The sequence below is a fragment of the Aotus nancymaae genome, unplaced genomic scaffold (genome assembly GCF_030222135.1).
Source record: "Aotus nancymaae isolate 86718 unplaced genomic scaffold, 86718_ANA_hifiasm-v0.15.2.pri h1tg000025l, whole genome shotgun sequence".
Taxonomy (NCBI): Eukaryota; Metazoa; Chordata; class Mammalia; order Primates; family Aotidae; genus Aotus; species Aotus nancymaae.
In genome coordinates, this window is record NW_026988438.1 from 22,167,490 (window position 1) to 22,194,744 (window position 27,255).

Below are 27,255 nucleotides of genomic sequence, written 5' to 3' on the forward strand. Positions count from 1 at the left end.
AAAGCCTACAGTCCCCACTTTTATGGCACCTCACAGGGTAAGACCCACTGGGCTTGGAATTCTAGCCACCGGTAGCAGCACTGCACCTCCCTAAGGAGGAGCTCCTAGGGGAGCTCCTGTTTGGGCACATTAGCCATTCCAGCCTCCAGGCTTTGGAGAGTTTGAGATGACTGGAGGTGGAAAGGATCCCCCAGCACACGCACAACTGCTCTACCAAAATGTGGCTAGATTGTTACTTTAAGCAGGTACCTGATCTTGTTCTTCCTTTGGGTAGGACCTGCCAACTGGGGCCTCTAGCCATCCCTGCCTGTGTTCTCCAGCACAGATTTGAATTCTCCCTGGGATGGTGCTCCCAGAGGGAGCGGCAGGTCATCATCTTTGCTGTTTGGGCAACTCAGCCATTCCTACCTTTGGGATCTGGAGAGTGTGAGCTGACCAGGAGCAGAAAAGACTCCCCAGAAAGCACAGCTGCCCTACCAAAATGTGGCCAAACTGCTTCTTTAAGTGGGTTCCCCCAATTTCACTCCTCCTCACTGAGCAGGACCTCCCAACCAAAGCCTCCAGCACCCCTGCCTGAGTTCTCCAGCCAACAGAGAGCTGAATTCTTCCAAGACAGTGCTCCCGGAGGATTGGCAGGCACCATCTTTGGTATTTGCATGAATTAGCTATTCCAGCCTTCAAGCTTCAGAGTGTCTGAGGCAACCAGGGGCTGAAGTGGATCCCCAGCACAGCACAACACAGCTGTTCTACCAAAATGTGGCAAGACTGCATTTTTAAGTGGGTCCCCAATCTTGCTCCTTTTTACTGGGTGGGACTCCCAACTGGGGGCACCACCCACCTCCTACAGGTACATTTGGGCCAGCAACAGGCCTGTACCACCCTGGGACAAAAGCTCCCAGAGGGAGGGGCAGGCTGTCATCTTTGCTGTTTTGCAGTCTTCACTAGTAAAACCTCCAGGTACTGGAAAATCCAAGGGAAGGAGATACTGGAGCACACCCCAAACATACCACAGCAGCCCTACGGAAAATTGGCCATAGTGTTAAGTAGGTGCCCATTCCCATATATCCTTACCAGACAGATCTTTCAGGCTTGGGTCGCCAGCCACTGCCTGCCCCTGCACCACTAGAGCTATTGAGCAAGCAACAACTTGGCAACTCCCTGGACAGAGCCTCTAGGGACAAGGGAAAGCCTCTCTGCCACTACCTCTGTAGTGGAACTGCCCTTGCCGGACCAATAAGGGAGCAAAGACCCTAAGTGTCTCATCCACACCTCCAACAAGCTGTAGTCAACTCAAGAAGAGGAAGCCAGTATGTTTCCCACAGTTTCCACACACCCCACAGTGCTTGTGACCAGACAGGGAGCCCTTGGCTTGGGCCCACAGCACAGACCCTCCATCCTGGGCTGATTGCACTGAGGGACTGCTGACTTGCATCTCTCTGGGTTGGAGCCCCCAGGAGACAAGAAAATGACCCTCAGCCACAACTACTAATAAAATCCCTTCTGCTGCTGCCTCCAACTTGGGAAAGGAACACAAACACTGAGATTGCCTCAAAGCTTCAGTGGGCAGTCCAGAAGTGCCAAACCACAATCTGCAGCCAGCATTCAAGAGGTAGAGAAACTCACACTTTTAGAACATTGAGAGAGAAGATGGCTGCAATTGTGAGGAAACATGGGGGAGCCACACAACCGAGCAAGAATCTACCAACGAAAAGCCTAAGCCACCTGTGGGATCACACCCCAAAGCTTCAACATCAAAAATGCCTCACTAATATACCCATATCTGAAACCAGAGACAATAAGTCAGCTTCAAATAAAGACACTGCACAAAGCCTTGGCCTGGTTAAAACATCCAAAAAAGAAGTCTGTTGACTATACTTAATCTACACTGCAGATAAAGGAACATCCACACACAGGGATGAGAAAGAACCAACACAAGAGTTCCAGTAACTCAAATGGCCAGAGTATTGTACGCCCTCCAAATGATCACACCAGTTCCCCAACAAGAGTTCTTAATCAGGCTATACTGGCTGAAATAACAGAAAAACAATTCAGAATACAGACAGGTACAAAGATCACTGAGACTCAGGAAGATGGCAAAACCCAATCAAGGAAAATAAGAATCACAATAAAATGAGACAGGAGCTGAAGGATGAAATAGCTGGTATAAAAAAAGAACCTAATGGGTCTGACAGAGCTGAATAAACAATACAATATTTTCAAAATGCAATTGTAAGTATTGACAGCAGAAGAAACCTGAATGACTTTGGGGTAAATAATGAAATTAAGACAGAAATTAAGAAGTTCTTTGAAAATAATGAGAACAAAAATACAACATATCAGAATCTCTGAGACACAGCTAAGGCAGTGCTAAGAGAGAACTTCATAGCACTAAATGCCCATGTGAAAAAGTTAGAGAGATCTCAAATTAACAACCTACCTTCACAACTGAAAGAATCAGAGATGCAAGAACAAATCAACCTCAAAATTGGCAGAAGACAAGCAATAACAAAAATCAGAGTTGAACTGAAGGAAAACAAGACACACAAAAAACAATCAAAAGATCAATGAATCCAGGAGCTGGTGTTTTGAAAAAACTAATAAAATAGGCCACTACCTAGACTAATAAAGAAGAGAGAAAAGCTCCAAATAAACACAATTAGAAAATGATGAAGGAAATGTTACTATTTTTCCCACAAAAATAAAAACAACCAAGAGAAACTGCTATGAACACCTCTACACACACAAACTAGAAAACCTAAAACAGATGGATAAATTCCTGGACACATACACCCTCCCAAGACTGAGCCAGGAAGAAGCTGATTCCCTGAGCAGGCCAATAATGAGCTCTGAAATCGAATCAGTAATAAATAGCTTACCCCTCCCGGCCCAAAAAAAAGACCAAAGGCCTGATGAATTCATAACTGAATTCTACCAGATGTATAAATGAGAGCTGGTACCATTCCTACTGAAATTATTCCAAAAAATGAGGAGGAGGGACTCTTCCCCAACTCATTCTATAAGGCCAACATCATCTCAATACCCAAACCTGGATGGTACACAACAAAAAGAGGAAATTTCAGGCTAATATCCTTGATGAACATCAATACAAAAATCCTCAATAAAATACTGGCAAACCAAATCCAGCAGCAGCACATCAAAAAGCTAATCCACCAAGATTGAGTAGGCTTTAACCCCCAATATGCAAGGTTGGTTCAACATACACAAATCAATAAATGTGATTCATCACCTAAATAAAACTAAGACAAAACCATAAGATTATCTCAATAGACACAGAAAAGGCCTTCAATAAAATTCAACACCTCTTCATGTTAAAAAAAAAAAAAAAAAACTCCTAATGAACCAGGTAGTGCAGGAACATACTTCAAAATAATAAGAGTCATCTATGACAAACCCACAGCCGACATTAAACTGAATGAGGAAAAGCTGGATGCATTTCCTCTTGAAAACTGACAAGGATGCCCTCTCTCACCACTACTGTTAAACATAGTATTGGAAGTCCTAGCTAGAACAATCAGGCAAGAGAAAGAAAAACAGGGCCTCCAAATAGGAAAAGAGAAAGTTTATCCCTATTTGAAGATGACATAATTCTATATCTAGAGAAAAAAAATAAAACATAATCTTGGTCCAAAAGTTCCTCCATCTGATAAACAACTCCAGCAAAGTTGCGGGATACAAAATCAATGTACAGAATTCACTAGCATTCCTATACATACCAATAACAGCCAAACTGAAAGCCAAATCAGAAAGGCAATCCCATTCGCAACTGCCACAAAAAGAATAAAACATATAGAAACAAAGTTACCCAGGGAGGTGAAAAATAGCTACAATAAGAATTACAAAACTCTGCTCAAAGAAATCAGAGAAGATACAAACAAATGGATAAACATCCCATAGTGAGGAATAGGAAGAATTAATATAATTAAAATGGCTATACTTCCCAAAGCAATTTATAGATTCTATGCTATTCCTATCAAACTACCGACGACACTCTTCACAGAACTAGAAAAAACTATTTTAAAATTCATAATGAACCAAAAAGAACCCGAATAACCAAGCAATCCTAAGCAAAAATAGCAAAGCCAGAGGCATCATATTACCTGACTTCAAACTATCACAAGGCTACAGTGACCAAAACAGCATACTATGGTACAAAAACAGGCTCATAGACCAATGGAACAGAATAGATAGCCCAGAAAAAAAAAGGCTGCACACCTATGACCATCTGATATTTGACAAAGCTGACAAAAACAAGCAATGGGGAAAAGACCCCTATTCAATAAATGGAGCTGAGATAACTGGCTAGCCATATGCAGAAGATTGAAGCTGGACCCCTTCCTTACACTACACACAAAAATAAACTCGAGATGGATTAAAGACTTAAATGTAAAACCCCAGACTATTAAAACTGTGGAAGATTACATAGGAAAGATCATCCTGGACATAGGAATGGGCAGAGATTTCATGAAAAAGAAACCAAAAGCAATTGCAACAAAAGCAAAAATTGACAAATGGTATCTAATTAAAACTTAAGATCTTCTGTGAAGCAAAAGAAACCACCCATAGAGTAAACAGACAACCTACAGAATGGGAGAAAATATTTACAAACTATGCATCTGGCATGGTCTGATATCCAGCATCTATAAGGAACTTAAGCAAATTTACAAGGAAAAAACAAACCACCACATAAAAATGTGGGCAAAGGACATGAACAGACACTTTTCAAAGGACGGCATACACACAGCCCACAAGTATAAGAAAAAAAAGGTTAATATCACTGATTATTAGAAAAATGCAAATCAAAACCACAATGAGATACCATCTCACACCAGTCAGAATGGTTATTATTAAAAAGTCAAAAATAACACGTGCTGGTGATGTTGCAGAGAAAAGGGGATGCTTGTACACTGCTGGTAGAAATATAAATTCGTTCAGACATCAGTCATTGTGGAAAGCAGAATGGCAATTCCTCAAAGAGCTAAAAGAAGAACTACCATTCGACGCAGGAATCCCATTACTGGGTATATACCTAGAGAAATATAAGTCATTCTACCATAAAGACACACGCACGCATATGTTTACTGCAGCACTAAAGAAAATGTGATACATATACGCCATGGAGTACTACACAGCTATAAGAAAGAATGAGGTCATTTCTTTTGCAGCAACATGGATCAAGCTGGAGACCATTATTCCTAAGGGAAATAATGCAGGAACAGAAAACCAAATATCACACATTATCACTTGTAAGTAGGAGCTAAACACTGACTACACGCGGAAACAAGGAAGGGAACAGCAGACTCTGAGGTCTACTTGAGAGTGGAGCGTGAGAGGAAGGAGAGGATCAAAAAACTACCTCTCAGGTACTCTGCTCAATGCCTTGGTAACAAAATTATCTATACACCAAACCCTCATGAAATGCAATTTACCTAGTGACAAACCTGCACATGTTCCCTTGAACCTAAAACTTTAAAAAAGGAAATATTGCATTGAATCTATAGGTCACTTTGGGTAGCATGGACGTTTTAACAATAAAAATTCTTCTAACCCATGAGCATGAGATATATTTCCATTCATTTGTCTGTTCTTCAATTTCTTTCATTAATGTTTAGTAGTTTTCAGTGTATAGAGGTTTCACTTCCTCGGCTAAATTTATTCCTAAGTATACTATTCTTTTCTGATATAAATGGGATTGTTTTCTTAATTTTTTTGGATAATTTTTAGTATATAAAAATGTAATTTATTTTTGAATGTTGATTTTGTATCATACAACTTCACTGAATTTATTAGTTCTAACCATTTTTTTGGTATTTAGGGTCTTGTACATGTAAGATAATTTAATCTGCAAATAGAGATCATTGAACATCTTATGTTCTAACTTGGATACCTTTTATTTATTTTTCTTGAATAATTGCTCTAGCTAGGAGATCCAGAATGATGTTGAATAGAAGTGGTGAGAAGGGACTCCCTTGTTATGTTCTTGATCTTAGAGAGCTTTCAGCTTTTCACCACTGAATATGATGCTACCTGTGTGCTTGTTATATGTGACTTTTATTATGTTGAGGTACATTACTTCTATACTTTAATTGTTGAGAATTTGTATTATGAAAGGATGTTACATTTTGTAAAATGCTTTGCTAAGCTTCTTGAATCTATACATTTCGTCTTCCCCCAATCTAAAAACCTTTAGCTATTATTTTGTCAAATGTATTTTCTGTACTAATCTCTCCCTCCTCTCCTTCTAAGACTCCAATAACACAAATTCATATCTTTTGCTCTACATTTTTAAATTTTTTCCTGTTCAGTTCTTCATATTTGATCATTTCTATTGATTTACTTTGAAATTCATATACGCATCTCTATCAGCTCCATTCTGCTTTAGAGCTTCATCTAGTGAATGTTTTATTTCAGACATTATACTTCTAAATTTGCATGGTTCTTCCTGAAGATTTTATTTCTCTACTCAGAATTTCCATTTTTCTATTCACTTCAAGAATTACACCTTACATCATGGAGCAGGGTTATAATGGCTGCTTTGATGTCTTCGCCTGATCATTCCAACATCTGAGTCATCTCATAACGAGCGTCTTGGTTCCTTTGAGAATTGGTCACATTTTCCTGGTTCTTTGTAAGTAAAGTAATTTTTGTTTCACTCTAGAATTTATATTTTATTTTTTTTTAGAAATGGTATCTTGCTGTGTTGCCAAGGCTTGAGTGTAGCTGCTATTCCCAGGTGCAATTAATAGTGTACTACAGCCTTGAACTCTGGTGTCAAGTGACCCGCCTGCCTCAGCTTCCTGAGTAGCTTGGACTACCGAAGTGTGTCACCATGTCTAGCTATCCTGTATATTTTTAATTTAATATTATTTAAAAAATGACAGCATCTTTCCTCAAAGTGCAGAGAGACTAGAAGATACAAACATGTAAGCCAGTAGCTACAACACATTGATAAATGCTTTATGAAATGAATCGCATCCCTCCAAAATCCACATGTTGAAGTCCTATCCCCAATATACCTGTATTTCAAGATAAGCACTATAACGAGTTAATTCAGGTGAAATGAGGTATAAGAGTGGGGCCTTGATCCAGTAGAATTATAAGAAGAGACACCAGAGAGCTCTCATTCTCTGTCTCCATCAAGTGAGGACACAGAGAGAAGATGATCACCTACAAGCGAGAAAGATAATGTGTGCCAGAAAGCAAATCAGTCAACCTTTTGATCTTGGACTTCCGATCCTCCAGAACTGAGAAATAAATTTCTGTTACTTAAGCCTCCCAGTCTATAGTATTTTGCTATAATACTCTAAGAATACTTAAAGAGGTTATTATTGGACTTAGTCTACCTTTCCTAACATCCTAAGTTCAGTAAGATATTTCAACAGCAGCTCTTATAGGCAATAATGTGGAAAAGTGTACAGTATTCTAAAAGATTAAAGATAAATAAAATCTATGTTGTGTCAGAAAGATGAAATAGAAAAATAAGGGAAGTTTTCTTGAGAAATTTACTGAAAATAAAAATATATACAGTGAAGAACACAGAATTCAATAATACATAGTAGAGGTGGAAGAAAAGCCAACTGTAGGAAAAGCTTATTAAGAACTGATCAGATAGATGAAAATAGAGGGAAAACAGAGGAAGAATACAGCTGAACTAGACAATGAAATGGTTAATAGTGTCAATGGGTAATAAACACAAGGAATAGATCTCATCATGCTTAAGTAGAAAAGAACCTTGTATTTAAAATAAGACAAGAGAAATTAACAGACAAGAGAAAGAAATAAAGGGCACCCAAACTGAAAAGTCAAATTATCCTTGTTTGCAAATAATATGATCTTATATTTGGGATAACCTAAAGAATTCGCCAAAAAGCTATTAGAACTGATAAGCAAATTCAGTAAAGTTACAGGATACAAAATCAACATACAAAAAGTCTGCAGCTTTTCTATATGCCAACAGTGAACAATCTGAAAAAGAAATCAAGAAAGTACTATTATTTATCATTGCTATAAGTAAAATACCTAGAAATAAACTTTACCAAAGAAGTGAAAGATCTCTGCAATGAAAACTAAAAAACACTGATGCCAGAAATTGAGGAGGACACAAAAATTTGAAAGATATTCCATGTTAGTGAATTGGAATAATATTTTTTAAATGTCCATACTACTCAAAGCAATATACAGATTCAATGCAATCTCTATCAAAATACCAATGACATTTTTCAAAGAAATAGTAAAATCAATCCCAAAATTTATATAGAAACACAAAGACCCAGAATAGCCAAAGCTATCCTAAGCAAAAGGAACAAAACTGGAAGAATCACATTCCCTGACTTAAAATTATATGACAGAGCTATTGTAATCAAAACACCATGGTACTGGCATAAAAAGAGATACATAGATCAATGGAACAGAATAGAGAATGCAGACATAAATCCATAAATCTACAGTAAACTCATTTTTGACAAAGGTTCTGAGAATGTATATTGGGGAAAAGTCTCTTCAATAAATGGTGCTGGGAAAACTGGTTACCCATCTGCAGAAGAATGAAACTAGACCCCTCTCTCCCATTGTATACAAAAATCAAATCAAAAGGGATTAAAGACTTAAATCTAAAACCTGAAAGTATGAAATTATTAAAAGAAAACTTTGTAGAAACTCTCTGGGACACTGGACTGGGCAAGGATTTCTTGACTGACACCCCATAAGCACAGGGAACCAAAGCCAAAATGGACAAGTTGGATCACATCAAGTTAAAAAGTTTCTGCACTGCAAAGTAATCAACAAAGTGAAGAGATAACCCACAGAATAGGAGAAAATATTCGCACACTACTCACCTGACAAGAGATTAATAAGCAGAATACATAAGGAGCTCAAACAACTCATTAGGAAAAAAGCTAATCAGTCAACTTAAAATTGGACAAAAGATCAGAATAGATATTTTTCAAAAGAAGACCTACAGATGGCAAACAGTATATGAAAAGGTTCTCAACATCATTAGTCATCAGATAAATGCAAATCAAAAGTACAATGATATATTATTTCACTCTGGTTAAAATGGCTTTAATCCAAAAGACAAGCAATAATGAATGCTGGTGAGGGTGTGAAGAAAAGGGAACTCTCATATACTGCTGGTGGGAATGTAAATTAGTACAGCCACTATGGAGAAAAGTATAGGGGTTTCTCATAAAACTTAAAATTATACTACCATACGATCCAGCTATCCCACAGCTAGATATATACCCAAAAGAAAGAAAATCAGTATACTGAAGAGATATCTGCACTCCAACGTTTATTGCAGCACTATTCACAATAGCCAAGACTTGGAAGCAACAGACAAATGAATCAAGAAGTGGTAAATATACACAAGGGGGTACTATTTATCCATAAAAAGAATGAGATCCTGTCATTTGCAAAAATATGGATGGAACTGGAAGACACTATGTTAAGTGAAAAAAGCCAGGCACAAAAAGACAAACTTTGCTCATTTTCACTTATTTGTGAAAACTAAAAATTAAACACAGTGAAACTTATGGAGATAGAGAGTAAAATAATGGTCACCAGAGGCCAGGGATGGTGGTGAGGGTCGGGAGCAGTTAGTGGGCATGGTTAATGGGTACAAAAATATAGTTAGAGAGAATAAATAAGATATAGTATTTAATTACACAGCAGGGTGACTACAATCAATAATAATTTATTGCACATTTACAAATAACTAAAAGAGCATAATTGGATTATTTGTAATGCAAAAAAAATTAATGGATACCCTATTTATGCTGATGTGATTATTACATTGTGTGCCTGTATCAAAATATCTCATGTAGCCCATAATATATACACCTAGTATATAATCTTAAAAATTTTTTAAATGAAATCCATGAGAATAAAACCATTTAAAATATCTACTATCAATAAAGCCAAAAATATAAATAACATTTGAAAAAAGATAATCAACAATTAAGAATACATCTTCCTCTCAAGATGAAACATTTATTAAAAGTAACTATAAACTAGGCCCTTAAGTAAGTCATAAATTTCAACAAAATCTCCCATACAAACCAAATTCTAACCATAACTCAATTAATACAGAAGTAAATATGAAAAGGTAAAATCTCCTATTTTCAGAAACATAAAAAATAAACTTCCAAATTACTCATAAGACAAAGAAATGATCAGAAAAAGTAGAAATTACTTAAAAATGATTATTAATGAAAATATTACATTACTCAAACATAAATAGAGCGAAAGCAATAGTTGGATAAAAATATGAAAATTAATCTGCTGAGTCCAACATAAACATAATACAGCCAAAGAAGATATAACAGAGGAAACAATAATGCTATTAATATACATAAATGATCAGCAAATCCATGTTATTTATTTGAAAGACTCATAAAATTGACAAATCTCTGGCAATACTGGTTAAGAAAGAAAAAAAATTAATGATCATAAAATAAAAACAAAGAACCCAAAAAGTTTTAGACTTTACATCTCTTTAGGGAGCTTTAATTTTACAAAACCATTCAGCTGAATTTATCTATTTTAAGTATCACATTAAAGGAAATACTACAACTAACTAGAGATTTAAAAATTAAGAGTAGGTCAGGTGCAGTGGCTCATGCCTGTGATCCCAGCACTTTGGGAGGCCGAGGCAGATGGATCGCAAGGTCAGGACTTCAAGACCAGACTGGTCAACATGGTGAAACCCCGTTTCTACTAAAAAAATACAAAAATTAGCTTGGCATGGTGGCTCGTGCCTGTAATCCCAGCTACTTGGGAGGCTGAGGTAGGATAATTGCTTGAACCAGGACCCGGGAGGTGGAGGTTACAGCGAGACAATACTGCACCACTGCACTTCAGCCTGGGCCACAGAGTGAGACTCCATCTCAAAAAAAAAAAAAAAAAAAAAGAGTATATGAGATAGAAGACACTGACAACTTTAAAGAAAATACAGAATAGAATAATATCAAGGAAATCAACAACATGAACAGATCTAAAAGTATAAAGAAAGTGAATTAGTAGCTGAAGTACATATATACACACACACACACACACACACTCACTCACGCTCACCATTTGACCCAGAGAGTTTTTACTGGTAACGCCTACCTAATAGATGATGATTCTAAGCTTATGCAAAATTCTTCCAAAGAAGTAAAAAAAGACGAAACACCTGCAATGCATTTTTTGAGGCTAGGATAACCTTGACAACAAAACCCAAACAAGTACAAAACAGACCAATTTTATCATAAACACAGAACCCAAACTTCTAAAATGTTATCAAACCTAAACCCTAAGTGTGGCAAAGTAGATTAAAACAATATATGAGGCTCAAGTTGTATTTATCCTAAGAATATTTAGGTGATTTAATATTGGAAAAACAATTGATGTAATTCTTCACATTAAAAAAATAAAGGCAACTTCTGGGATAGAACAAAATTAAGTAGATGTATTTTCCTCCTGCTAAATATAATAAAAACTCTGGATATTTTATGAAAACAAACATTAAAAGATTCTGAAGGTAGAGGTAAAAAGGAAGACTGGCTAGAAACCTCAGAACCCAAAAACTGACACAGCAGTAAGTTCCCTGGGTTTCTTTTCACCTCTTATATCCCAGACTATGTGCTAGACAAATTAGCAAACTGTATTTATATTATAAATACAGGAACAACAGACTTCCCTTATCCTTCTCCTCTTGAGTGTTCTGAAGTATGTTTTATGGTGGAGAAAAAAATTACAACACTGTCTAACGTGTTCCTATATGTATGTAGAGAAAATATTTAAAACAACTATGTCACACACATAGGATAGGTTAAAGGGACATAAAAAAAGGTAAGGTTTTTAAACTTCACACTGGAAAATAATATCAGCAGACTATGATGTTATGTATCTATAACATAATACTGTAACCACTAAAAAATATATACAAAGAGATACATTAAAAAACAATATAAATAAAATAGAATTCTAAAAAATGTTCAAATAGCCCCCCAGAAGATAGAAAAAACAAAACAGAGAAACCAACAACAGAGGGAAACAGAAAACTAAAAGTAAAATGGAAAACCTAATTAATTTACCCATATTCTTATTTACTGTATCTCTTCTTCCTTACGGTTATTCCAAAGTTTTTTGTTGTTGTTACTGTTTTTTTTTTTGTTTTTGTTTTGAGACAGGCTCTCATTCTGCTGCCCAGGCTAGATTGCAGTGGCATGATGGCACAATCACAGCTCACTGCAGCCTCAACTGCCTGGGCTTAAGTGATACTCCCATCTCAGTTGCCCAAATAGCTGGGACCCACAGGCCAATATCACTATGCCTGGTTAGTTTTTTGTAGAGACAGGGTTTTGCCATGTTTCCCAGGCTGGTCTTGAACTACTGAGCTCAAGTGATCTGCTTGCCTTGGCCTCCCAGCCTAAAGTTCTATTATTATTTCCCTTCTGCTTAATGAATGTTCTTTAACCATTATTTCAGTTTCATATGTTTTTCAGCACAAAATTTCCATTTTGATATTCTTTATATCTTCCGTTTCTTTGCTGTGGATTTCTACTTTTACATTTGCTTCTCACATGTATTGCTCAAAGTATTTTAATCATGGACGCTTTGAAATATTTGTCAGCAATTCTAACACCTCTGTCATTTCAGTGTTGGCTTCTATTGACTATCTTTTGTTATATAATCTGAGATCTTCCTGGTTCTTGGTATGACAAATGAGTTTCAGTGGAAATCTAGACATGTTCATATTATGTTATGAGACTCTGGATCTTATTTAAACCTACTTGTTTAATTAGCTTTTTGTGACACTGCTCCAGCAGGGGAAGGTGGGAGCAGGGCACTGCTTCATTACCGCCAAGTGGAGGATGACATTCAAGTTCCCCAATTGGCTTCTGCTGACACCCAACAAGGGCATTCTCATTACTATTATGTGGGAGTTGGAGACTAGGCTTTCCACCTGGTTTCCACTGGTATGCTACTTGGGGTGGCCTCCTTAAATATTGGGTGACAATGAAAGACATAACTAACAGGTCTCTTCTGACCCCACCCCAACATGGCCAGGAAGCAGGGCATTACTTTCGGATGAACATGGCAGCCTAGGCTCCCTAGTGTGGTGTTTTATAAACATGGTGGGAAGGGGGAAGTTGGGGAAGAGTAAAGAGATAAATTTCGACCACCCAAGAGGGAAAAAATCGTAGCTCTTCTGGCCTTCTCTGATACTACCCTAATGGTGGTACTGGGACACACTGTTATAGCCCTAGGAGGGTAGAATTCTAAGCTTCCCATTCAGCCTTTTTTTCAGAGTAAGTGATACTACAGTTTTTTTGTGATATTTGGTTAAAGTACAGCAGATAGTGCTGAAAAGTTTTCTGTCTTGCTAGTTGGTTCCTTCTCTGGTACTTTGGCTAGAAAGAACAGTATCTTGCTGAGAGGTTTTCATTGTCAACACCCAGCCTGGGATATATGAGGCAAAAGGTAAATCCAGACAACACACTACTGTGCTATATCTAAGGTCCTAGTGTCCTTAACCAGTCTTTCTTCTACTCTCTTTCAGTCTTCTTATGTTTGTTTTATGTATAATGCCCAGGGTTTATTATTGTACTTAGTGAGAGAAATAGGGAAATTTACGTGACGTTCATCTTCTCAGAGGTAGAAGTCTTCCCAAATTGCATTTCCCCCCATTTGATATAGAAGCTATGAATGAGGGCAGGGATTTTTCTTTAATTTCCTACTGTATGCCCACCACTTACAACAGTGCCAGGCATATAGTAGATACTTAATATAGTTGAATTAATAAGTGAAAAAGATGCATTTATAGTTGACCCATTAAATTATGTTTTTTGAATGAATAACTTGACATTTAAGTAGCATAGTGATGGATAAATAAGTTTAGAAGAAAATTAGTAATGAACTATAAAGTTAAAAGACAAATCAATTGATTTTCCTCTCTAAATGAAATCAAATAATGAGGTTTTTTTTAACTACCAATTAAGTGTACCAACTTAGACTAAATGTAATGTTTTGGAAAATCAGCCTCCTCTAACTTCTTTCTCTTCTTCATTCTATTTTCCTCCTCGCCTTTTCTCTTCCCTTTCTTTCTCTTTCTTCTCCTTCTGTCGTTTCTTCTTAAGTGTCCAAAACAAACCTTGGTATTTTCTCTTTACCTAAACATGTTCTTCTTTTTCAGTCACCCTGGGTAATGAATCACTCCAGTCCTCAGCTTTCCCCTACCCACAGCCAACCAATTCCTGATTTTTTAATACTACTAATTTATACCATATTTTCTAGCTTCATGGGTTAGTCTTTTCTTTCTTCTTTTTTTCTTGGAATAAACTTGTAACTGTATTAATTTTTTTCTTTTCAAAAATTGTTTAAAATTTTTTTAAAATTGGCAAATACAAATTGTATATATGATGTATATGTTTTGAAATTTGTATACATTGTGGAATGGCTAAATTGTACTAATTAACAAATTAACATGTGTATTACTTCACTTTCTTAGTCCATTTTGTACTGCTATAACAATACCTGAAACTGGGCCAAGTATAAAAACCTGAAATTTAATTCTCACAGTTCTAGAGGCTGGGAAGTCCAAGATCAAGGAATCTGCAGGTTTGGGGTCTACTGAGGGTCCTATCTCTGCTACGAAGGTGGTACCTTGAACAGTGGATTCTCTAGAGGGAAAGAATGTTGTGTCTCCAAATGGCAGAAAGCAAAAGGGCAAAAAAGGAGAAACTCCCTCTGTCAAGCCCTTTTATAAGAGCCTCTACCCTTATGAGCTAAAAACATCTCCCCAAAAGCCCCACTTCCCAACAGTGTTGCACAGAGGGTCAAGTTTCCAGCATATGAATTTGAGGGGACACATTTAGACCATAGCACTCCCATGTTTATCATTTTTATGGTGAGAACACTCAAAACATACTCCCAGAAATTTTCAAACATCCAATACACTTTAAGTATAGTCACCATTTTGTACAATAGATCTCTTGAACTTATTCCTATTTAACTGAATCTTTATATACTTTAACCAACATCTCTCTGATCCCTCTCCCTTTAGCACACAGTAACCACCATTCTACTGTCTACTTCTATGAGTTCAACTTTTTTAGATGCCATACATAAGGAAGTCATGCAGTATTTGTCTTTATGTGTCTGGTTTATTTCACTCAACATAATGTCTTCTGGGTCATCCATGTTGTCACATGATAGGATATTTTACCTTTTAAAGGCTGAATAGCATTCCATTGTTTACATATGCACATTTTTTTATTGACTCATCAGTAGATGGGCAATAAGGTTGATTCCTTATCTTAGCTAGTGTGAATAATCCTGCAATGAGCAATGGGGAGTAGAGATAAATCTTCAAGACACTGATTTCATTTCCTTTGGCTATACACCTAGAAGTGGGATTGCTGGTTTACATGGCAGTTCTGTTTTTATTTCTCTTTAATCACATAGAAGACTAATGGTAGTTCTATTTTTAATTTTTTTAGGAACCTCCATACTGTTTTCTGTAATGGCTGTTCTAAATTTACATTCCTATACCAAGTGTGCAAGTGTTCTCTTTTCTCCACATCTTCTCCAGCACTTGTTATCTTTTGGCTATTTGATAACATGCATTCTAACAGGTATAAGGGGATGTTTTAATTTTAATTTTCATTTATTTGCTCTGTAGTGATTTTGAGCACCTTTTCATATATATATTGGCCATTTGCATGTCTTCTTTTGGGAATGTCTATTCTGGTTCTTTGCCTAAATCAGGCTATTTATTTTCTTACTATTACTTTGTTTGAGTTCTTAATAAATTTTGGATATTAGCCCCTTATTGGATATATGGTTTTTGGATATTAGCCCCTTATCAGGTAAAAGGTATACTTGATATACCTTATCAAGTATATCCCTTTTTATAAATTCTTTCTTTACTCTGATGATGTAATTTAGTTTGATGTAATTCCACATGTTTATTTTTCTTTTGTTGCCTGTGATTTTGGTGTCAAATCCAAAAATGTCATCACCCAGACCAATGTCATGGAGTTTTTCCCTATGTTTTCTTCTAGTAATTTTACAGTTGTAGTAGGTATATCTTACATTTAAGTCTCTAATGCATTTTGAGTTGATTTTCTTCTATGGTGTGAGGGATCTAATTTCATTTTTCTACATGTGGCTAACCAGTTGTCTCAACACTATTTATTAAAGATACTAGTGTGTGTTTTAGCACCTTTGCTAGTGTGTGTTTTAGCACCTTTGTTGAAAATTAATAGATCATAAATGCATGGATTTATTTATGGGTTCTCTATTCTATTCTATTAGTTTATTTGTCTGTTTTAATGCTAGTAACATCCTGTTTTAACTAATACAGCTTTGCAGTATATTTTGAAGTCAAGTATTTCAATGTCTCCAGCTTTGTTCTTTTTGCTCAAGGTTGCTTTGGTTATTCAGGGTCTTTTGTGGTTCCATATTAAGTTCAGGATTGTCTTTTTTATTTCTGTGGAAAATGACACTGAAATTTTGATAGAGATTTCACTGAACCTGTAGACTACTTTGGGTTGATTGTTAAATAAACATTTTAACAATATTAATTTTTCCAATCAATGAACACATGTATCTTTCCATTTATTTGTATTGTAATATCTGAAGTGGATGAAGAAGGAAAAAATACTGCATTTACCCCTATCAAACTTCAGTTCAGGTAAACTAATTTAGAGAACTACAATATAAGATCTAGTTCAATTTTTTAAAAGCCTTGAGCTTTTACTCAGCCTCAATTTCAATGTGAACTGAAAGTCTATGTAATTTTGAATTCTGACTAATACAGAGTTTAGCCTATCTGAAGCACTTTATTCAGCTCTGAGAACCAGACTTTTAAGAGTAATACCAACAAATCAGTGATAAATCAGACTAAGTAAGACTGTTGTGGTTCCAGATGATTAAAGAAACTAGGGATACTTTACCTGGGAGAAAGAAGAGAAGAAACTTGGGAAAAGGATTATATAATAGCTATATTTTAATATTTATTAGTATTAGGCTCACATTTGAAAAAAAAACAGCAAAAAAGATCAAAATACAATATGATAGGTTGGTTTCATATACATAAGAATTTTCAAATAACCTAGTCTATCCAAAAATGTGGTGGACTGTTTTATTTAGTTCTCAAAGATCAGAAGTGTTAAGGCAAAGACTGTATGTCCACCTGTTGGAAATACTGTTGAGTAGATTGCCTCAGCAGGAAAGGGGCTAGAATATAGTAGTGCTTCTCCATCTGTGATCCTTTGTGCTACCTGAAGTAGAACGAACGAGTTTTGAATAGGTTGCAATTGTTGCTGAGCAGGCAAAATGCCTGACTTCTCCATCCTGGCTTCAACAAAATGTTCTGCACATATATCCAGCTTTTGCAGTGGCTTTTATTAGGAGTGGTAGGGTAGGGTGGAGAGAAGTATTATGCTTTAAATAAGTAAATAAATGTTCAAAATTCTAACATTATGTTATTAATTCCTATTTGTCAGCTATATTCTAGGAAAGTAAGATCAACATCTTATTGAGAGATTACTGCAAATAAGATTAATGTATATGATTTTAAAACCCTCCTTTTCTTCAATAATGGGGCTTTTAGAGTGAAGTAACTGTCTCAGCTCTTCACTTTGCCTGTATCAGCATAGCCTATAGTGTATCTGGGGGAGACTTTATCTTTTCTGGAAAAGTTTAATGTTTAAACCAAATGTCCTTTTCCTTCAGAAGTAAGCAGTAGCTGTAGAAAAGTAAATCTTAGAAACACACGAAGTTATAAAATTTTAATTTTCTATAAAGGAAAATACTGGAAAAACTAGTTGCTGTATAACTAAATCATAAGCGAAGAGTATATTATCAAAATAATCATATGACTTCTCCAAAAGTAAAAGCAATTTGTTATATATTAAAATACTAAATAGGAAATAATATATGAAAGTCCCACATGCTTGCATTTTTAAAATACCACATCTCAAAAGGTACAGATTATAATTCATAATATATATAGTATATATATATTACTCAGTGACCACAATAGTCAATTCACAGCAATTTTTTAAAAACATGTTTTTAATTATCTTACCTAGCTTAAAAAATTAACACAAATCTTACTGTGTCAGCTTTCTTACCATACCTTAGTCACACAAGTAGAATTCATATCCATAAATCAACTATGGATTCTATTTTCATTATAGTACTATTTAGAAATAACATTAATGGATTCGATTGTTTAGAAATAATTCTGAAGGTGCGTAATCTATATTTGCTGAGGCACAACTCAGAAGATGACAGACTGGTGTGCAGGAGACATCCACTTACACAGCAGTGAGTCTGCCCAACCACTTGGTATGAAAGTCTCAACATAGCCTTATTGTTCGATGGCTATTGATAGTTTTCTATTGATAGTTTTTGTGAGAGAATCAAAAGCTAAATGGTATACCAGATGAAGGGAATTAGGTTTTAAAGTAAAATTCTTATGAACATCAAGGTACATCAGAGTGTATTGCATTCCGTATGCTGTTTAGTCAGGCATTATTTATAAATTTATGCATAGAATTATGATCATCACACAATATACTATCTGATAATATATCAAAATACTTCCATATTCTTTGCTTTTATAAAAATTTATTTTCTTATAAAAGGTAACGTTAATGGCAGAACATTTAGGAAACACAGAATGGCAAAAATGAGACAAAAATAACCCTTTTAAAATGCAAAACAACCAACTTTTAATAGAAAAAGCATTAGTAATTTTAGGAACCCCATTTTAAATTGCTGAGGGATAAGTGAATCATGTTTTTTTCTTCCATGTAATTTAAATTCAACCCTTTGCTCTGGGCCAACTGTACTGCTCAACTCATTTAAATGCTTATACTAAAACCTGGATGCTTTCAGCATCAAAAAGTACAGAATAGAATAAATCTTTAGATTACACCTGAGATTCTCATATGTTACCAAAGCAGGTTATTATTACTGATGTGAAACTGTATCATTAAGATTGTAAAGATAATAAAAACTTAAGTGAAAATATCTGATGATCAGATTTCCTTTAGGAAGACCAGATAATGGGATTAATGTGATGAAGTTATTACTTATTGTTACTAAGGTTTATACTATATAATACTTCATGATTTTCATCAACTGTATTTTATACATATATATTTTTAATTAAAAACATCGAAAATTCAGAGAGAATATAGCTCCCTTGTTCTCCTTTAAATTGTTAAGAGAATTATAATTCTAGCGTAAGTATACTTTTTTTTTTTTTTTGAGACGGAGTCTCGCTCTTGATACCCAGGCTGGAGTGCAATGGCGCGATCTCGGCTCACCGCAACCTCCTCCTCCTGGGTTCAGGCAATTCTCCTGCCTCAGCCTCCTGAGTAGCTGGGATTACAGGCACGCGCCACCATGCCCAGCTAATTTTTTGTATTAGTAGAGATGGGGTTTCACCATGTTGACCAGGATGGTCTTGATCTCTTGACCTTGTGATCCACCCACCTCGGCCTCCCAAAGTGCTGGGATTACAGGCTTGAGCCACCGCGCCTGGCCAAGTATACTTTTTAAGAAAATCAAATCCAAGCATGTCTTTTACATACCTCTTTTTTAACCTACTATCTGCTAAAACATTTTCAAAGATACCTACATTTAAGAAAGTATATGCTAAACAAATAAACATAATACCTGGAATGCGTCTTTGTAAATTGATTAAAATACTATCTAGTAATCTTTGGGATGGGCTTCCTTTCAATTTAAAATTTTATTTTAATTACTTACAGAAAGTCACTTTTCTCCTTGTATGTGGCAATTAACACAACATTTTCAATGCATCCGAGAAATAGGTGTAAATCTGCGAACTGAGATTCTTTTCTAGTGACACAGGCCAAAATATCTGAAATTCTGATATCAGGTTTATGTTTCTCACATTGTAGAATGTTAGCTATCTAAATCACATAGACTGTATGATTTCTAAAATTTCAAGTTTATTATAAAGACAGCTGGTAGGAGAATAAATAGTATATTAGTGCTATTACCTTTTAGCCGGTGGCTTAAAATCTGTTCCAAAATAGCTGCAAAATTGTTAAATTCAGGAGAAGAGTCATCAATTGTCTCAAAGCAAGACCGATCAATCAGGGTCTTCACAGAAAACCTATGAAAAAAAGATTATTGTTGCTTTTAGGCAGAGTTGATTCATTCCCTAAGTATGAAAAAAATGGGAGGAAGGCAATTTGGGGAAGAATTGTAAAAATATTTTATAAGATTATAAATTCTAAAATCCCCATTTATTCAAATTGACTCTGTAAATAGAAATTTTTACACAAAGAGAAGTCTTTTTATTTACATATTTCCTATCTCCTCTGGTCAGAATGTTTAACTTCACATGTTCATACCTAATGCCTAGTGCATTACTATTAAGGGTTAGAGCCTTTGGGAAGTGATTAGATCATGAGGGTACAGCTTTCAAGTACAGGATTAGTACTCTCATAAAAGAGGCCTGAGAGAGCTTGTTTGCCTCTTCAGGAGGTGTCATCTATGCAGAATGGGTTCTCACCAGACACCCAATCTGATGGTACCCTGATCTTGGACTTCCCAGCCTCTGAACTGTAAGCAATAAATTTCTGTTGTTTATAAGTTACCTGGTTTAAGGTAATTTGTTAAAGCAGGCTAAAAGGAGTAAGAGAGTATCTATTGACAAAAATAAGACTTAGAAATAGATCATTGTTCCCATTGACATTAAAATAAAAATGTGACCTAACTAAATTAACTACAAAATACTCAAAAGCAATAATACTACTTGTAAGAAATTTGAACTTCAGACTCAAATGCTTTTGAGAGTTTTTGAGCACAAAATAGAATAAAATATGTTGTGAGCATTAATCAGAAGTATACATCTGTATTAGTCTGTTCTCACATACCCGAGACTGAGCAATTTATAAAGGAAAGAGGTTTAATTGACTCACAGTTCCACATGGCTGGGGAGGCTTTACAATCATGGCAGAAGATGAAGGAAGAGTAAGGGTTGTCTTACATGGTAGCAGGCAAAAAAGCATATGCAGGGGAACTCCCCTTTATAAAACTATCAAATCTTGTAAGACTTATTCATTATAAGAATAGCATGGGAAAGGCCCACCCCCATGATTCAATTACCTACCACTGGGTCCCTCCCAAGATACATGGGAATTATGGGAGCTACAATTCAAGATGAGATTTGGATGGGTTCACAGACAAACCATTTCAACATCCAAAGTTTTTATGAGCTTATAAATAGGAAAACCTGCAAACCTGTAAAGTGTGCTACAGTTTTCCTTATCAGAATGTCCTTGGTCTCTATTTTTGACAGTCAAAAATCAATGTATTTTCCAAGTCTTAACTACTCAAATGTCAGCTTTTCAATGGAGAATTAGCCACCTGCATATACCTAGCACGAACTAACATTTTATTTGTATTTATTCCCCTTAAGAGACAATTCCAATTTATCTTACTGCTATCATTTGTGTTGTCTATCTCTGTCTTATTAGATCACAAATCCTTCAAGGTAGAAACATGCTTTCTGAAGTTTGTATCTCCCTCAGCACCTAGGACAATGCCTTGAACACTGTACTTAGTAGGTACCTGTTGATTTAGCTGTAAGCTTTATTTAGAAAGAATGGCAAATAAATGTTTAAATGTCTTTTCATGGCAAGATCCAACCTATAGTTTATGAGTTTTAACATGCATAGATTCATACAACCACCATCAAAATCAGGATACAAAACAGTCTGCCACCTCAAACAACTCCCTCATGCTCTTTTAGTCACATTCTATAAAGGATGGTATATGAATGCCTAAGACAGTGGGGAATCAAAAAGATAAGGGGAGCTGTTAAATAATTAGAAATAAAAACTATAAAGGAGATAAAAGAATACAAACTGTTTTTAGGTTTTTGTCTTGATAGTTATGCTATTCAATCAGGACAGAAAATACAGGAGACAGGCATAAAGGGAAATATAGAAAGATTTGTTTATATAGGTTATATCTAGTATTTATCATACTAGAAATTAAACTAAAAGATTTTAAATACAGGCAGTCCTCACTTAGCACAGTGGCACAGGACCATAACAGTAACTCTGCAAGTTGAAACCATGCAGAATAATCTTTACAGTTAGTGAAACAATTATAATTGTCCTGTGGCCTTTATAAATTTTTGTCAAAACATTAAAAACTTTCTTACAGCCAGTTATAGTATATAGGGAAATTAAAAATAGTAAAACATTTATTTAGTACACTGTACTTTATAACATTAGAAACATTGAGAATTCAAGTGTTTGCTTCTTTGTAAGAAACCTATGAAGAGTAGTCTGAACAATGCTTGCCTCATTCTTCTCATTGTATAACTTAAGATACAGAGTAAGCCTCTTTTTAGTGTTTTGACAAACTGCCATATTTCTTGAACCAGCTTCCAACATGTTTTCCTTTACACTTCCAGTACTGTGAAATACCTCTGAGAAGCCCTTTAATGTGAAGTGCTCTGTTAGCGTCACTTCCTCTGGGACATTTTCATCCTTTCTGCTGCAAGCACTTTCCTCATTTTTATATCAACATTTGCCTCCATTAAGTTCCCTTGGCTGCATATCTAGATTCTCTTAAACAGGAGAAATGTGCACATTCCCATGAACAATGACTTCTTCTGTTAACTCCATTTGTATTCATGCAAATCTCGTTTTGAGCATTATCATTTTCCATGTCTTTTCTGTACTTTCATCTCTGCAAGTTGGCCAGTTCACTCTTTTTGATTATCTACTTTCAGATGCATAGGAACCAATCCTACACAGACATTGAAAGAAGTGTTATTATTGGTGTCTGATTATGATGTCTATTTGCTAGTTACGTTGTCGCTTGTGGACTAAAGAGCTGGTGGCAAAATGTGTATTTTATGCAACTACTCACAGCTGAATTACAGTGGTAATTCAAATCGAAACCATGTTGTTGTAGGAGTGACGTTATTTAACTAAATTATGAAATATCAGAACCATGCAAAGTAAGGACTGCCTGTATTTATTTACTAATTATACACAAAACAAATTCATCACATGCTGCATAAAAATATATTTTTATGAAAATTATATTTTCCAAAAGAAAAATGTAGCAAGAATAGCACTGTTTACATGTTTGCAAATATCTTTAATGTGTTTAATAGAAGACAATTAGATTCTATTACTGCTTTTGCATTCAAGCTCTTATAATAGCACACATTACGTAGCTTCTGGAAAACTCCAGCATACACTTGTTAGAGAATGGGAATTTTTAATAAAAAAGACAAAGGAAACAACAACAAACAAAAGAGAATGAGAATTTTAAAAGGCAAATAATGTCTTAGGATTGTTAAGAAAATAATTTTAACCTTGTGGACCTCTAAAAGCATCTGAGTGCAGAAGTATACTTTCAAAAATGCCACCCTATGGCATTCTTGTTGTGTAATGAAATAACTCTCCTATGAAACTAGAATGATATAAATTATATACCATTACATATCTTTGAGATAATTGAGAACATCATCGCTCAAATAATTTTCAGTCTTGGATTAGATGAATAACCCTGATTGGGAAATGCTGAGATAGATTAATATTTGACTACACAGTCTTATCTACAACAGCAACTGGAGCTCAATGGAGTAAGTTATCACACAATGACAGGAAATAACATATACGAAGTAACACTGATAAAGTTAGTTTCTTGTACCTAAAGGATAGTAAAGTTAGACAAATGCCAGATGTAATGCATAGTAAATGGATAGAAACAAAAAGATAAAGAGAAACCAGATTTAAAAGGGACTTGAAAGCTTTTATTTCCTATGTCCATTTCAGTGACAATGCATGAGAATAATGCTGCCAATCCTTTGGCAAACTTTTAATATGAATAAATAAATACAATGTGTAGGAAAAGGAAATGAGAAATGTTTCTAAAATGAATAAACAAAAAGCACACAATCTCCACGTCCCTCTTTAACCTGAATAGAAGGAAATTTCTAAATGTTTTTCTCTAATCTTCATTCAGTAGAATGGAATAAGAAAGCTAACTCTGCAATCACATTCCTCAAGGAAGGAATAACCTACTGCTTTTAAATATTATGCCATTTAAGATAGTATGTCCATAAAATAAACTCAAATTTATATTTGAGAACAAAACTAACAAAGTGCTTAATTCATAAAAAAAAAATCTAGGTTAGAACTCAGTTTCCACCTTTAACAGTCTGATAAGATTTTAGTCACTATTATTCTCCAGGAATAACACTAAATTATCTAACAAATTATTTACTTTGTAAAATGTACTGGGAAGAAAAAGCCATGGCTATTAGCACATATATTTTTGTATCATCAAGAGACATATACGGATCAATCAGTAGTCAACAAAATACACAAACATTTTCTACATTACCGGTAGGTTATATTACTACAGAAGATACCATCTATATCATAAAAACATAAGATGGCTAATCTCAGAGCACTAAATTACTATAAACTCAACACCTGACTAAAAACTAAAACAAAAGCAAAGTTCAAATATCCCAAAGCATATATCCTTAGATACAATTTCTATGATTTTCAAGCAAAAAGACATTTAAGGGTAAGAAAGCATTACAAAAATTTCTATTATATCTAAGTAATGAAGAAAAATAATGTTCTCCAGCTTTGCTTCATCGTACTTATCCTGCTCTCCTCCTTCTAACACAACCCACAATTTCAGAAGACAAATCAGTCCCTTAAAGTCTTTGCTTCACTTTCAGCTAACCAACTCTTCCCACTCAACACTCACTTATCTAAAATCATATAGCTAGTCATGAGTATATGCCAAAGTAATGAGAATATGTCCTCCATAATACGGTAGCTAAGATGTGCTATAAAAATCAAACCTGTAAAAAGAATTTTAATATATCTAAGAAATATCACACAGATGCTGAGCTATTTCCTGATAATGATGACATTAATATTAGTCATCTATTTCCTGAAAAGGACTGATTTTTAAATAATGAAATGACAATTTGATGAATGCTTAAAAATATCAAATCAAATCTAAGTAAAGCCTTTACATAAGAATTAAAAATCAAAAGTTTACATAAAAGAGACTTAAATTAAGATTTTGAAACGCTGTTTTGGAAATGTCTTTATTTAGAAAGATTCTCTTTCCCACCTTCAACGTCCAAGGAAATTTTTGTTAGCTTAGGAATAAGAAAGAATGATTGTGACTAAAACCTTACCACCTAAGAAGGCATGAACTACTTTTTTCCCTTTGTCAACATAGCAAGAGAAATGAGGTAGTTACCAAAACTATGTTTAAAAGATACTAATTACACTGATATTACATTAATTCCCTCCATAGTTCATAGACTTGTAACATAATTTTAATTAAAAATAATTAAAAATTTTTTAATGTGAGGACAAATAATTTTCTTAAATGTCTATAGTTTTTATTGGATATACACAGAGAGAATAAGTAGGAAAAATGTTATATTCATATTCCTTTTCAACAAGCATATATTATTTGTTCGTTTATCAAATATGCTTCAGAAAAAAATAAATGTTCAAATACTATAGATTTTCTTACCTATACTATGTTATATTCCTTTACATGGAATTATATCTGATGATAACTAAAGTACATGAAAACATCTAGAATCATTACATTTGAAAACTTAAAAGGGCTCACACAAAGGTTAAAGTCATTAATAAGTGATATGAGACAGAGAATTCTCCACTATTTCACACCAAATTTACAATATTCCTTATTATATGCCATTGCTGCTAGTAGTTGCTAACAAAGGGGTGAGGCAACTATCCTCTGCCATTAAAATAATAGTCAACATCAATAATCAACAAGGAGATGGCTTCCAAGAGATACAACACAATCCACACCAAACATAACATAAGCAGACTATAGGTAATAATAAGCACAATACCCAGAGATATCTGTTCACTGGAAGGCCTATTTCCTCTCTTATATTTTACATCAGAAACACAAGAGAATTTTTCAGAATCAACAATTTGCAGGTCCAGGCATGGTGGCTCACACCTGTAACCTCAGCACTTTGGGAGGCCAAAGCAGGTGGATCACCTGAGGTCAGGAGTTTGAGACCAGCCTGGCCAACATGGTGAAACCCCATCTCTACTAAAAATACAGAAGTTAGCCAGGTGTGGTGGCACATGCCTGTAGTCCCAGCTACTTGGAATGCTGAGGCAGGAGAATCACTTGAACCTAGGAGGCAGATGTTACAGTGGGCCGAGATAGTGCCGCCGTACTCCAGCCTGGGGGAGAGAGTGGGAAAACAAAACCAAAAACAATTTGCCTTCTTTCTTCAAATATTATGCAAGTTAAGAATTCTCAAACATCATGTGTATTTTCCTCTTTATTTTCTAATATAATTTTAGTCTATTTAAAATATTTTATAATGAGAAAAAATACCTTTCACATATCCGTTAAGCAGGGGTCTATAGACTGTTGTCCACAGGCCTAATCCAACTAGTTGCCTGTTTTTGTAAATAAACTTTTATTGGAACCAAAAAAGTCCCAACCATTGTCCCTGAAATTTGTACCCTGAAACATGAAACTCTCTTTGTGATATTTTACTGCCTCAAAAAATTTTACCCAATGTAAAAATCAACTTAAAAATAAAGGAAGAAATCAACTTAAAAATAAAGGGCCAGGTGTGGTGGCTCAAACCTGTAATCCCAACACTTTGCAAAGTCAAGACCACAGGATGGCTTGAGGTCAGGAGTTTGAGCAACAAAGCGAGACCCCATCTCTATAAAGAAATTTAAAAGTTAGCCAGGTTTGGTGGAAAGAGGCTGTTATTCTAAGCAACTTTGAAGTCTGAGGCAAGAGGATAACTTGAGCCACGGAATTCAAGATTACAGTGGGCTATGGTCATGCAGCCTGTGTAACAGAGCAAGACCCTGTCTCTAAAAAAAGAAAATTTTAAAAATTAAATAAAGAGACAGATGTGTATTTAAAATATTTTCTCCATCTGTACTGTCAAAATTTATTTTAAAAGAGAATTGTTAATCTAGACACTTAAGAATGGAAATACTGTATTATTAACATGTTTTATTGCTGTATAAGCAGACTGATGATAGCAGATTGCCCAACATAAAAATTAATGTTAGAAGCACAATCTTAAAAAATGACAAAATTTTCTAAAAAGATTCATCTAAAATTAGTAAGCTATCAAACCTTAATAAAACTTCCTATCTTAAAATAAATTGGTTCAAT

At 35.1% G+C, this 27,255-nt stretch overlaps 1 protein-coding gene and 1 long non-coding RNA gene across 7 annotated transcripts in view; one reads left to right on the top strand and one right to left on the bottom strand.

The window, feature by feature from the left end:
* RUNDC3B (RUN domain containing 3B) overlaps nt 1–27,255 on the bottom strand; it is a 179,519-nt gene that overhangs the window by 138,975 nt on the left and 13,289 nt on the right. For all 6 annotated transcript variants that reach the window (XM_012450868.3, XM_012450866.3, XM_012450865.3 and 3 more), the window contains exon 2: nt 20,046–20,161. In XM_012450868.3, coding sequence (XP_012306291.2) covers nt 20,046–20,161 — 116 coding nt within the window. The remainder of the gene's footprint in view (nt 1–20,045; nt 20,162–27,255) is intronic.
* LOC135276520 (uncharacterized) overlaps nt 1–27,255 on the top strand; it is a 103,306-nt gene that overhangs the window by 38,207 nt on the left and 37,844 nt on the right. Inside the window, exon 2 of the long non-coding RNA XR_010344065.1 lies at nt 6,513–6,646. This is a non-coding gene — a long non-coding RNA (uncharacterized LOC135276520). The remainder of the gene's footprint in view (nt 1–6,512; nt 6,647–27,255) is intronic.